Below are 12,991 nucleotides of genomic sequence, written 5' to 3' on the forward strand. Positions count from 1 at the left end.
CTCAAGGTTTTATATAATAATGCTGTTCTCCTCTTTTGTTGCTGCTGCTTTTGTGTGCTATGTTTTTCTCTTCTTTGGGGTATATGTTTCCCAATTTTTAATAGATTTTAAATATTCAATAGGTTATTGCAATGTTTAATAGGTTTTAAATATTCAAACAATATTTGTACTGGGTTGTTTTTGTTTGTTTAATAGATCTGTACTGGGTTTTTTAAATATTTTGTGAACTACTTTGGGATTATTTTTAATGAAAAGAGGCATATACATTTAACAATAAATAAATAAAGATTTTAAATTGGGCTGTATGTCATAAATAAGCTCTGAAGAATTATAACATTAAGACAGTGAAACAAAGTCAAATTGTCTAAATGGTCTGAAGAGCAGGATGATGCAATGCTGTTGCTGAAACTAAACCATTTTTGCCCTTGTGCTCTGACTGAATGGGAGACTATCAGGGAACCACATGAAAGTCACTCTGAGCTCCTGGGAAGATCAGAAAGATCAATATAGGCCTGTGCAATTTCAGATCCGGAATTTCTAAATGGAGGAATTTCTGAAATATTAGTCATTTTGGAGGATATCTGAGATCATTCTGGTCTGAAATAAGGAAGTCTATTTTGGACCAGAACTATCTGAAACTGTTTCAGGGATTTTGGAAGCATTTGGGGGAAAATTTCTGCTTTTTGGAGTTTGGCATTCAGAAATGGCAGCGGAAATACAAGATGGAGTCTGCAGTTTCCTCCCCAATCATGGCTGGGGGGAAATATCCATCTTCTGCCTTCCATCTGCCTGCCTGCCCATGCATTTGTTTCTTTATTTAGCAGATTATTTATGTTAAAATTAAAAAAATAGAGTGGTAGATTCTTGGATGTGACATACATTCTCCTGTATTCTCAGGTGTGACACAACTGTAATTGATTGATTTGTTTGTTTGTTTCTTTGTTTGTTTATTGGCATTTAAAAAAAAAAAAACTTTTGCCACAGACTTCTACAGGGATTTTTCTGAAAATTATCAGATAATTTGATAAAGGAAATCTGATACCAAATCTGAGATCAAAATTCTGAAGGGTCCAAAGGAGCCAAAAAAGTTGTTGTACACCACCCAGAGCCTATGGATGGGGTGGTTTATAAATGTAATGAATGAATAGATAGATAGATAGATAGATAGATAGATAGATAGATAGATAGATAGATAGATAGATAGAAAGACTGAAGTGTGGTTTCCGATCAGATCAGATTTGGATCCTATCCGTAATTTGCACAGGCCTAGCATTATGTATGCACAAAAAAGATTGTTAAATTGGCTGAAGTAGTGTGATGGCTTCTTTTCAAGCTTATGGGCAGCTGTTATTAATTAGGACAGTGCCACTGACTTTCATGAAGCCATTTGAATTCACCCCAATTGAACTGTTTAACATTGGTTGGAAATAGCATCAGAAAACTAGGTCAAAAACTGTATTTTATCTTTCCTAATACCACTTTATATATGTGCACATACAAATATTTATCTCACCTTTTTTCTTACCACACCACTGTGATTTTGATCCATTAGAACTCATCTTCTCGGGGCATGTTTTTACTGTCATTGTAAACAGGAATGTATCTGAGCATGGTCTCAAGGGTAATTTGTCCAATGTTTCTTTTGAAGAGATACTGACAGACGTGTTGAGTGCTTTTGCTGCCTGAGTAGATTCTTTGTGTTTAATATCCACATCAGTTCCTAAAATAGGTGGAGCACTAGTACATACTCTTCTTGGCTCCCTAGGGATTTCCATGAGAGAATGATGAGCACCTGTATTTTCTGCTGACAAAGCAAACAAATATAACCATCACTAACAGCTTGAATTGAAATCATCTCTGCTACTCTGCTATTATCTAGCTATATTGTAGTCTTTCAATTACTCCTTGAATATTGCCCCCAAAAGTCATACTCGAAGGGATTATGTTACATTGCAGCCCCATTAAGAAATAACACATATTTTAAAATCAGAATGACATTATGGTTGGCATTTTAAAACTTGGTTATGGGACTGCCCATATTCTACTGTTCAGATGCAAATTCTCTCTTTACCTTCTACCCAAAGTTAGGGGATCAGGGAAAAGATGCAGTAATGACAAGAGCTGTTCTTGTGGTAGCAAGTATGAATTGTTCCCTTTGCTAAGCAGGGTCCACCTTGGCTTGCATATCAATGGGAGGCTACATGTCAGCATTGTAAGATATTCCCCTTAGGGGATGGGGCCGCTTTGGGAAGAGAATATGCATGCTTGCATACAGAAGGTTCCAAGTTCCCTCCCTGGCATCTCCAAGATAGGGCTGAGGGAGACTCCTACCTGCACTGCCAGTCTGTGTAGACAATACTGAGCTAGATGGACAAATGGTCTGACTCAGTATAAGGCAGCTTCTTATTTTCCTATGACTGCTATTAGCCTAAGAGTCAGTCCTAGCTTCATCTGGGATAAAATCTCAGGAGCAAAGTACCATTTGGCAGAACCATGTTTTCTCAATGTCCAGTTCTTTTGCCATAGGCAGCAACAACTAGGCTTGAAGGTTATGGGAGTGAATAATTCAATAACAAGTATAATATACTCATTCAAGATTCTCTTTTCTCCTATATACATTCTCTCCTCTGCTCCCACAGTAATTTCAGTAAGTACAAGGGAATCTACTCCTTTCTTCCCTCCCTATATCATCACTGCACAAAGGAAAGAAGGAATAATTTTTTTTGTGGGGGGGATACATGGGACAGTTGTCTTTTCCAACCCTGAAGCGGCAGTGAAGAATTGTCACAGGTCCTTTCTTACCTTAACCCTCTGAAGAGGGGTGTGCACGGACTCGCTCCAGGTGGATTGGTTCAAATTTGAACTGAATTCAAGCCGAACTGCTAGTCTGTGGACTGATTCGTTATAACCTGCCAGCGGTTCAGTTCATGAGCTTGGACTGGGTTGAACTGGTTCGGCCCAGTTTGACCCGGTTCAGGGTGCTTGTAAAGAGGAATCTGGTAAGGATTCCCCTTTACAAGATTCAGGGATCCCTGACCCCTGAAATTGGGTTGATAAGGGTGGATGGGGGCGAGCAGGAGGTCACCTTATGTGCAGACGTGCGTTGGTGGCTCCTTGGTGGTGACAGCAGGCCAGCTGGAGATCCCCAAGGCCCCACCAGCACTCCCCCATCCATGCAGGCCCACTGGTCCGGATGGATGAAGGGAGGCCCGCAGGTCCTAGGGGAGACACTACCAGCCTGCCGCCACCAAGGAGCCGCCACCAAGTGGCCTCACATAATGTGATGACCTGCTCCCCACCCTTTTCAACCCCATTTCAATTGCTAGGGATCTCCAATTCTTGTAAAGGGCAATCCTTATCAGATTCCCCTTATCAGATTCCCTGAACCAGGCTGAACCAGTTCTTTCCATAATGGGACCACTTCGGCTTGAACTTGGTTTGAGCTTGAACCAGGCCAGTTTGAATTGGATGGGGTTCAGTTCAAATCAGTTCTGCATACCCTAACACTGAGAAAGGTCTGCTGGGGGTGGGGGGAGAGTATCAGAAGCAAAGAGCTAAACAGAAATAGCAGGTTGGCAGGAGAACAACACAGGTGGGGGGCAGCTGGCTGACTGCCAGTTACCTGAGAGCAAATGAGGACACCAGTTGTAGCACACCAGCTCATTCTATAAACATGGGATTTGATGGGGAGGACAAAATGAAAGAAATACAAAAGCTGGGATACAACCTCCAATATTTCAACTTCACCTTCATTCACCCTTCTTCCCCCTTCAGGTGATTCAATTGCATCGTTGCTCTTCTAATATCAAGTTGCAAAGCAGTCCATGCTTATATACTAGTCTCATTTGTTTCAGTATACCTTTGTATACCTTTTGAAGTACTGGGGGGAGGAGGGGTTAAGGGAGGGGAGGGGGTGGGACAAACCCCACAAAATTACTTTGGCTGATTTTCTATGGCAACATCACATTGGCTGACATCACAAAGAGGCTGGAGCCTAGCTGTACATCTTCCTTCTTCCACAGTCTAGCAGCAGTGACGTCAATGAAGTTCTGCTCTAAGTCCCATCTTTTTGGTACTAGATTGCCATCAGTTTGGAGCAGGGTTTTCTCTGTCAGGGCCTCTTAAATAACTGGCTACTGCTGCTATTTCTTATCTGGTCTTGTATGGTTTTAGTCTTTGCATTCTCATGATGTTTTAATTGTTTCATGTGAACCACTTTGAAAATTCATGTGTGGAAAAGTGGTATATGAATGAAAAAAATCAATAAAATAATAAAAGACAGTTGTACAGTTCAAATATACTCCAACCTGCAAGTCATTTGACACCAGTACAACTCCTTTTTTGCTAGCATGTGGCACAGAAGCGACACCTATTTCCATATTTCTGCTTTTCCAGTTAAATAATCCCTACCACACTGTAACGATCATCAAACACTTTCCAGTTCTAAGAATCTACTCATATATACTTTAATCTCATCCAGTTTTTATTAAAAGCAATCATTATGTGTCCCGTTTTCTTGTATGTCTCCAAAAAGCTTGAAAGCTATGCATGTGCATTTCCACACATCAGTATTTATCCAAACATCAGATATTGGATATATTTAGATTGTTGCTCTAGTAAATTCCAAATGCACATCTCTCTTATATGATACAAATTCCTTGAAAGAAGATAGATCAGGTTTGGCTTGTTCAATTCCTTTGGCTATTAGTACTGCTATCACAACAAGGTAAGAACAAAATAGTAGACCAAGGTTCCATCTACTGCATCACCCTGTTTCAACAGTGGCAGGGTGGTCCTTTCACCAGGCAAAGTCAGGCAGTCACCCTAGTAAGCAGATTACTGGGTCACCAGTAGGGCAGCAAGAAGCCTCCCCCTGCCACCATGGGAGCAGGTTTTGGGGACCGAACTGATCTTGCAAGCTCTGCAAGGAGTAACCCTATCACACTACTTGCAAAGTTTGCAAGAAGCACAAGAAGAGTAGAAGGAAGGAGCTTCTGGCAGCCCTCTTTCCTCCCTGCCCCCTGCACCACTTTCAAAGTGTACAAAGGTCAGTTTGAAAGGGGCCTCCCCCACCAAGAGAACAGAGCAAGGTGGCATTTGGCGCCTCACCTAAAATACCGCAGTACTTTGGGCTGTCCCTGGCTGTACTATATATGCACTTATATTATATAGCTCGCCTTAAGTGAGGTAAAATTTACTTCAATTAGGGTGACAAAATACTTCGAGCCGGACCTGAACAATAGTCAACCAGATGGCCCCAGGAAACCAACAAGTAGACCATTAAGATCTATCACGTTGTATGTCTCCTAACCCAATGTATGTCCCTAGTATTTATACTCAGAAGTTTTATACTGTTTCTGAATATGGAGGCAGGGTTGAAGACACCACTGCGCGCCGCCTGAGTTTGAAGAACCCGGGCTGCTGCCCCTCAGGGGCTGCGCATTGCAACCCAGCCATGCCCCTGCATCTGATGTCATCAGATGCATCTGACGCAGGCAGGGGCGTAGCAAGGTTGGAGTGGGCCCAGAGACAAGATTTTAAAATGGGCCCCCCCCCTCAAAGTCCAGGGCCTCCGCACACCCCAGGCCCCCAAGGATTTAAGTCTGATATTCCAAAATAAGTATGCTGCCTGCAAATACATTTCACTGAATACACACACACACACACACGTCACAATATATAGTGATATACATTGAGTACTATACATTTGTATTACTTTTAATGCCTAGAACACACTAGAAAGATGAATTATTAAAATGGTCCCCTCGCTGCAGATTAGCAAAGGAGACTTTCAACCATGCAGGGTGAACCTATGTTTGTTTTCTCAGAATTCTGAACAAATTCAGTCAAGTTTGATTCCAGGAGGTTTTTCACAGGAGGCTTTTAAAGCCCTTTAAGACACATCTCCTCTGGAATGGAGGTGCTGCATTCACATGTTGGCCAGATTTACCCTGAAGTCCCTGCAAGTTATTGGGGAGCAGTTCACACACAAGAAAAATAAAATAAAAGCCCCACACATGCTTCACAGTTCTCACTCAGACCTTCTGCGTTGCAAAACAAGTTGAACATAAGTGCATTTATAAATGAATGAATGAATAAATAAAATTAATAAAATACTGTTCCAGAAGTTTTTGCAATTTTCTGCCATGAAACAAGCCACTTACTTTTTAGATAGTTTTTTTTAAGTCAGCAAATTTTCCAAGCTGTTTCAAAATAAATATTCAGAGACTTCTCGGTCCCCCCCCCCCACATATCCAAGCCCTATGGCAAGCAGATCCCTATATATGGGGGGGGGGAGGTAACCACAAAAAGGAGTTCACACTCTACCTGGCAAATGCTGGTCTGGGTTAAGCAGTGCAGCAAGGGATCTTCTGCTGCAGAGAACACTCTGGCTGCCTCCTCCTTCCTGGCTGGCTTGGGCCCTACTCGAGTTCAGGCTTCACTGCGGCCTACACGGAGGCCTCCGTGGAAGCCCCGCCCACCCGCCGATCAGCTGAGAGGCGGGAGAAAAGGAGCTCTTTGCCGCTTGTCTGCTGCTTCGATTGCGGCCAGGAGAACAAGCAGGAGAGTCAGCGAAGAGGGCAAGTGGCTGAGAGGCTATGGGCTGGGCAGGGGGCAATGGGGAGTCACATGAGGTGCCCCTGGGGTGCCCCTCCAGGCAGTGGGGCCCCCAGACAACTGTCTCCCCTTGCCCTATCATTGTTACGCGCCTGGACGCAGGGAGCTTGGCTAGGGCCGCAGCGGTGGGCTGAACCCGGGCCACCGCTGGCCTCCCCCTGCCCCTGTATGGAGGTTCAGAGACCATTCAGAGACCAGGTTCCTCCTCCATGAATGTACCTCACCCTTTTCAAAAGCTGTCTGAGGTAGTCCCATGATCACCACATTGAATTCCACATTGACAGTGAATTCTAAAAGCTAACCATGCATTGCATTAATTTTGGCTCTCTACAACTGAAGAGTTTCATCTGGTAGCCTCAATAATACTTCAATATTATTCAAAAAGGAAGAAAAATCTGTATTCATCCACTCTCTCCATGCCATTCATAATTTTATAAATCTGCATCATGCTCCATGCCCCCTGGCTTAGCCCCCTCCCCTCCTCCCCCTCCCCCTCCTCTTTCTTCACTGTGAGGACATGTCTTCTCCTTCCATGCCTGCTAAGTTTACTAGGGAGTTTAATAAGACTCTTGAGCCCTTTTCAGCTGTGATAAGCACCAGCCGCATTCACTCTTACAACTTCAAAAGCAGGGCAGGTGTCCCTTCCCATGCTGCCTCTCACCCCCTCCAGATGGCCTGTTCACAGTTACAGCCCTCTTTATCTGAAGAGGAGGTGCCATATAAGCATGATAGCTGGTGCTTCCATGAGCTGCAACCTGGATTGCCTGAGGTTGCAGCTCATGGAAGTGCTGGCCATCATGCTTATGGCACCTCCGCCTTCAGACAAATGAAGCTATAAGCATGAACATGCCAGATGGAGGGGGTGAGTGACAGTGTTGGGTGGGACTTTCACCCTGCTTTTGCAATTGTGAGCATGGCTGGTGCTCATAACATCTGAAGAAATCTAGTGTCAAAAGGTATAATGTCTTCTGGATTGCATCTATATGTTTGCTTACAGAAAGAATTCTAAAAGGCTGAGGTAAAACCAGCCTGATTTGTCCTCTGCAAGGTTTGTTCTTCTTTGTGGTTTTTTTTATTGTACTTTCTACCAGTTTACCTGGAAGAGAAGTTAGAGAGACAGGTCAGAAATTTCCTGGATGCTCCTGGGATCCGCTTTTTTAAAATGATACCTTTCCACTGAACTTCCCCATCACCACAGTTCCCATTACTGTCTTTACAGCTGTCCAAACATGAGGGCAGCATATGTAACCTTATGAAGCTATTCTCATGATCAGTGGAAAGCGGGCTAAGGGAGCTTAGCCCACTTTCCAGAGATCGTGGGAACCACCGGTCGAGTGCTCTGTTAACCCCATCTTTTTGCTCGTGTATTTCTGCGGCGCACGGCAACACACGAGTAGACCCCCGACCGAGAGGCTGCAAGCAGCCTCCCACGCTCGGGGGTCTCTCCAGAATGCCCTGTGCGTTCGTGCGGGGCATTCAGGAACTTCCGGGGGCTGTGCGGCCCCCGATCCCCACCGCCCCTGCCGGTGCCACAGTGGAGCTGGCAGTCATGTGGGCAGCTAATCTGGCAGCCCAGCTATGAGCGGCTGCTCATCTGCGGGGAAAGCGGGCTAAGCCTTCTCTCCCTACAGTTAGCCCCAAAGCTCTTCTTACTGATCGTGAGAAGAGCTTCTATGCCTCCCATTCTTCCTTTTAAGCTTTCTTCCCTTTTGTGTGGTGTATAAATCCTAGTGCTGTATCATTATTGACTATGGAGTTAATTCACATCCTGTCCTCTAATGTGACTGAGGTGGAACAGGGCATACTGCTTATCCAGAGTTCCCCACTTACTCCAGTGGCAGCTCCCCCTCCCCCCTTATGCCACTGGTATAACTTTATGCTGGAACAGAGGGGAGAAGCAGCCTCTGGGCAAGCATGACTTGCCCCACCCACTCTGCAATCTTTGTCCTTTGAATTAGTAGAGACTATTCACACACGTGTGCAAAGGGGGACTAAGGGAGCCCAGCCCGGTTTTGCACACATATGTGAACTGCTGGGATTGGGTCCAATTCCAGGGGCATTCCGGTGGCAATTCTGGTGGCGAGCGCTCTCCTAAGCCTGTTTTGCTGCTCATGTGTCAGCCACAGCTGCTTACAGCTGTAGCTGGCAGACTCAGGTAAGGGATGGGGTCCCCATAATGCACCACACACTCTTGTGGTGCATTATTGGATCTCCAGGGGTGGAGCAATGTGGGGCGACATGCCCTGGCACCCCGACCCTTGTTGCTACCTGCCAAAGCCGGTGCTTGTCTGGGCAGGCGATTCACCCACCCAGGGATGGCAGGACGATCGTCTGCGGGGAGGTAAATGCTTTCGGGCTTCCTCCCTATGAAACAGGTAGCCCTTTCTCACTTCATGTGAGAAAGGGCTCGTAGTGTTCTACCAGTGTGAGGGATTCTACCAGTAGTAGCTTGCAGCTAGTACAACAGTATTTTTTATGCTGGCCTCTTGTTTTTCTTCTCTGGCACAAGGGATCCCATTCAATGGACATAATAGCAATAGCAATAGCAATAGCACTTACATTTATATACCGCTCTATAGCCGGAGCTCTCTAAGCGGTTTACAATGATTTAGCATATTGCCCCCAACATTCTGGGTACTCATTTTACCGACCTCGGAAGGATGAGTCAACCTTAAGCCCCTGGTCAGGATCGAACTTGTAACCTTCTGGTTACAGGGCAGCAGTTTTACCACTGTGCCACCAGGGGCACAAGGATAGGATAGGGCTCTTCTCTAACTCAGTATACTATTAAATGATTTTCCATAGTTTAAAGAGGGATATGAGGAAATTGGTGGAAGGAGATTATATGGAAAATTAGACTGGGATTCAAACAGGACAGAGTAGGTTCACTAAGGCTAATGCAATTGTTCCAGACAATCTCGGATGTGTTCACTGAGGATCAGTGTTTTGTTATATGCTACAATTACCGTCCATATAATAACATAGATCCTTTATATTATTTCTAATATACATCCCATAAGATTTGCAATAACCTTGAATTGTTTAATCAGCTTTGGGGACACTTTTTTGGGAATCTACATATGTAAGAAGCAAGGGCCATTAATCTTTTTAAGAATTCTGCTACTGTCTGTAAGCTATAAATACCTGTGTGATGCATTATGTTTCCTTCTGCATGCTTATTTTACAGTTTTATTCATCTGCCCTATTTTAATAATTAAGCATTAAAAATATATATTACAACTGTACAAAGCTACAGAAAGGTTAAAAAAAGAATAAGTGTTCATCATTTTTTCCCTTCAAAACTCTTTCGTTAAAACCACAAATATGTGAATTACATTTTGCCCAAACTTATACAGTGTTTATAAATGGCAGAAGTGTTTCAAGAAAACATACAATTAAATTTGTCTGCTGAACACTAGGCAAAAAGCCACCACTACAATACAGAAGTGACTGTTTACCCTGAATTCATTGAATGCAGAGATGCATTAATAAAGAACACTTCAGAAGATTACATCTTCAAGGCTTCTTCTATTGTGAAATCTTGTATTGATTGAACAATTTTGGAGTGTGTGTGTGTGTGTGTGTGTGTGTGTGTGTGTGTGTGTGTGTGAGTGTGAGAGAGAGAGACTCTGAATGACCTCACTGAATTGATTCTCTCTCTCTCTCTCTCTCTCTCTCTCTCTCACACACACACACACACACACACAGTGTCCTACCCAAGTTTGGGAGCTGTGTGTGCCCCCAATTTTTAGTTGTATAGGAGCAAACAACTAGGTAGGAAAAGGGAGAAGTGATTGTATTTCATATTTTAAATAAATACATATTTATTTAAAATATGTATACCCTGCCCCTCCAATACACTGCTGCTTGGGGCAGCTTACAACATTAGCAAAATAGATACTGTGTAAAATAACAACAACAACAAACAAACAAACAAATAAATAAATAAATAAAATTAAGAAAAGTTAAAAGACCAGGCTAAAACCTTTAAAATTTAAAAGTTACAAATTTCAAAAGTTTCAAATATAAGTGAAAAGCGAAAAGCTAAGAACTAAGAAACCTATCACATATACAGTAAGCCACGGATAAAACATTTAAATGTTTCTCTTTAAAAATGTGTTTAAATTGCTTTTTACAAATGTTGAGGGAGGAAGTATGGTGACATTCCTCTGGGAGGGCATTCCAAAGTTGAGGGGCCACAATAAAAATGGAGCCGCCCGTGCTGCAAGCAGTGGTGCACAGCTGCTTTGCCCCAGCTCTCTCTATTGGCTGCCGGGGGCGGGGAGGGGCTGGGCTGGCCTGCATGGCCCGGCTGTGCTGTCCTCACCATTCTGGCCAAGAGCAGCAACCAGACAACATCCCTGGTGCTGCTCTCAATAGGAGAGCCAACCACGTGGAGGGGATGGTAGCGGTGGCATGCCTGGTTGGCCACAGTTGAGAGCGGCACACCGGGGATGCTTCGGCACATTCGGCAGCAGCGAGAGCAGCGCCAGGGATGTGGCCCTCCACTCCAAACGGCAGCGGACAACCCGGTGGCGGGCAGGAGGTGCACCAGCCCTCTGGCTGCCCGCTCGGCTTGGGAACGATGAGGGCAGGACAGCGGGGCTTGGCCCCAACTGCAGCAAGCGGCCCGGTGGTGAGTGGACCCCCAGAGCGGCAGGAGGGAGCCGCCTTCCTCCGTCAGGCTGAGTTTATTCAGAGCTTCTAAGCTCCCAGGGGGCGGTAGGGGGAGAGGTACCTGGGTGGTTTGACTAGCTGGGTGTGGGGCGGAGTTTTTGTCCCGGCCCGGCCGGGGTTTCCATTGTGTCCCCTCTCTGAGACATCCAGAGCTCTTAAGCTCCAGGGATTTGGCAGTGGTCCTTTGGGTCCCCGGGGCTACCTGAGCTTTTAAGGTCAGGGGGAGCTGGGGGGGGATTTCAGCCTATCCTTGGCCTGGCGAGCTGGGTCTGGGGTTGGGGCTGCTTATACTGCTCTCCCTAGGTTTCCTCTAACTGTGGGCTAGGAGCCTTGGCCCTCACCTCAGGCGCAGCATACAGAAGGGGAGCTCTGCATTATTTCAAATCTCCTCTTTAGAGAGGAGATAGGGCTCAGAGGCATTTAATCTGCTTCGTTGATGGGATCCACCTAAAGAGCTTCACCAAGTGCTGTTTAATAAAGTGGTTCTGGACGTTAGGTGTGGGACCTGCTCGCACAGGGCATGCTGGAACTTCTGGGGGCTGCGCAGCCCCGATCCCCACAGCCCCCGCCGGCTCCGTGACAGAGCCGGCAGTCATGTGGATGGCTGATCCGGCCACCCAGGGCTCTGCGGGCACTTGTCTGATCGTGGGAACTGCCTCACTGTCTTCAGCATTTCCAAGACAACCACCACCCTTTATTCTCTGCTCCTGCTGCCAAAACACCTGCCCAATCTCTATGTCTCGTCTTGACTTCTTTCTTCTTCTTCCTAGCTTCTCTGGCAGGAGTCTTTCCTCTCCTTTGAAATTTTATTTATTTATTTATTTACTTTACTTTACATTTTATATCCCGCTCTTCCTCCAAGGAGCCCAGAGTGGTGTACCACATACTTAGGTTTCTCCTCACAACAACCCTGTGAAGTAGGTTAGGCTGAGAGAGAAGTGACTGGCCCAGAGTCACCCAGCTAGTTTCATGGCTGAATGGGGATTTGAACTCGGGTCTCCCTGGTCCTAGTCCAGCACTCTAACCACTACACCACTCTGGCTCTCTTCAGAGAAAAGTCGTTTCTCTCTCATTGCTACACTTCTTCAGTCTCTGCACTTGTTAGATGCCACTTTCTGCAACACATTCATTCTTTTGCCCTTACATTGAAGGCTCTTCACTTCTCTGCCTCCAACTATCATCTCCCACATATCCTGTTATCATCTTTCTTATTCTTTCTACTCTTTACAAGCTCATCTGCTATTGGTTCTTTTGTTCTCCAGTCCTCACTTTTATGCCAACTGCTCTGCTGCTTTGCAGACCTGAAGTAGCCTCTTATCTCTGTCCATCAAGCCCCCTCCATCAACTATGAAGGAAATTCTGTGACAGACACCTTTGAAGTTGCCAGCTACAGACTGGTACTCCATCACCCACCACACCCCATTAGCCATTACTGAGTAACTTGCCACATCACTGTTTTGAGGGATTAGAAATTTATTCACACAAAACAGTGGCAATCATTTAACAATTTATGAGACCACTGATATACAACTAACTGTTCAAACAAATATTCCTGATGGAAAATCTGTTTTGTGTCTTTTTGTATCTCTTTTGTACTAAGACTGTAGACTTTATACCAGTCTCTATGGCCAAAGTCAAAAGCAACAACTAATGACATAGGGCTGAGAGAGATTCCTGCCTGCAACCTTGGAGAAGC

The 12,991-nt window shown here is 45.0% G+C and overlaps 1 protein-coding gene across 1 annotated transcript in view; it reads right to left on the minus strand.

Moving 5' to 3' along the window:
• IQCM (IQ motif containing M) overlaps positions 1-12,991 on the minus strand; it is a 255,448-nt gene that overhangs the window by 156,948 nt on the left and 85,509 nt on the right. Inside the window, exon 4 of the mRNA XM_053256944.1 lies at positions 1,514-1,804. Coding sequence (XP_053112919.1) covers positions 1,514-1,804 — 291 coding nt within the window. The remainder of the gene's footprint in view (positions 1-1,513; positions 1,805-12,991) is intronic.

This window comes from Hemicordylus capensis, chromosome 5 (genome assembly GCF_027244095.1).
Source record: "Hemicordylus capensis ecotype Gifberg chromosome 5, rHemCap1.1.pri, whole genome shotgun sequence".
Taxonomy (NCBI): Eukaryota; Metazoa; Chordata; class Lepidosauria; order Squamata; family Cordylidae; genus Hemicordylus; species Hemicordylus capensis.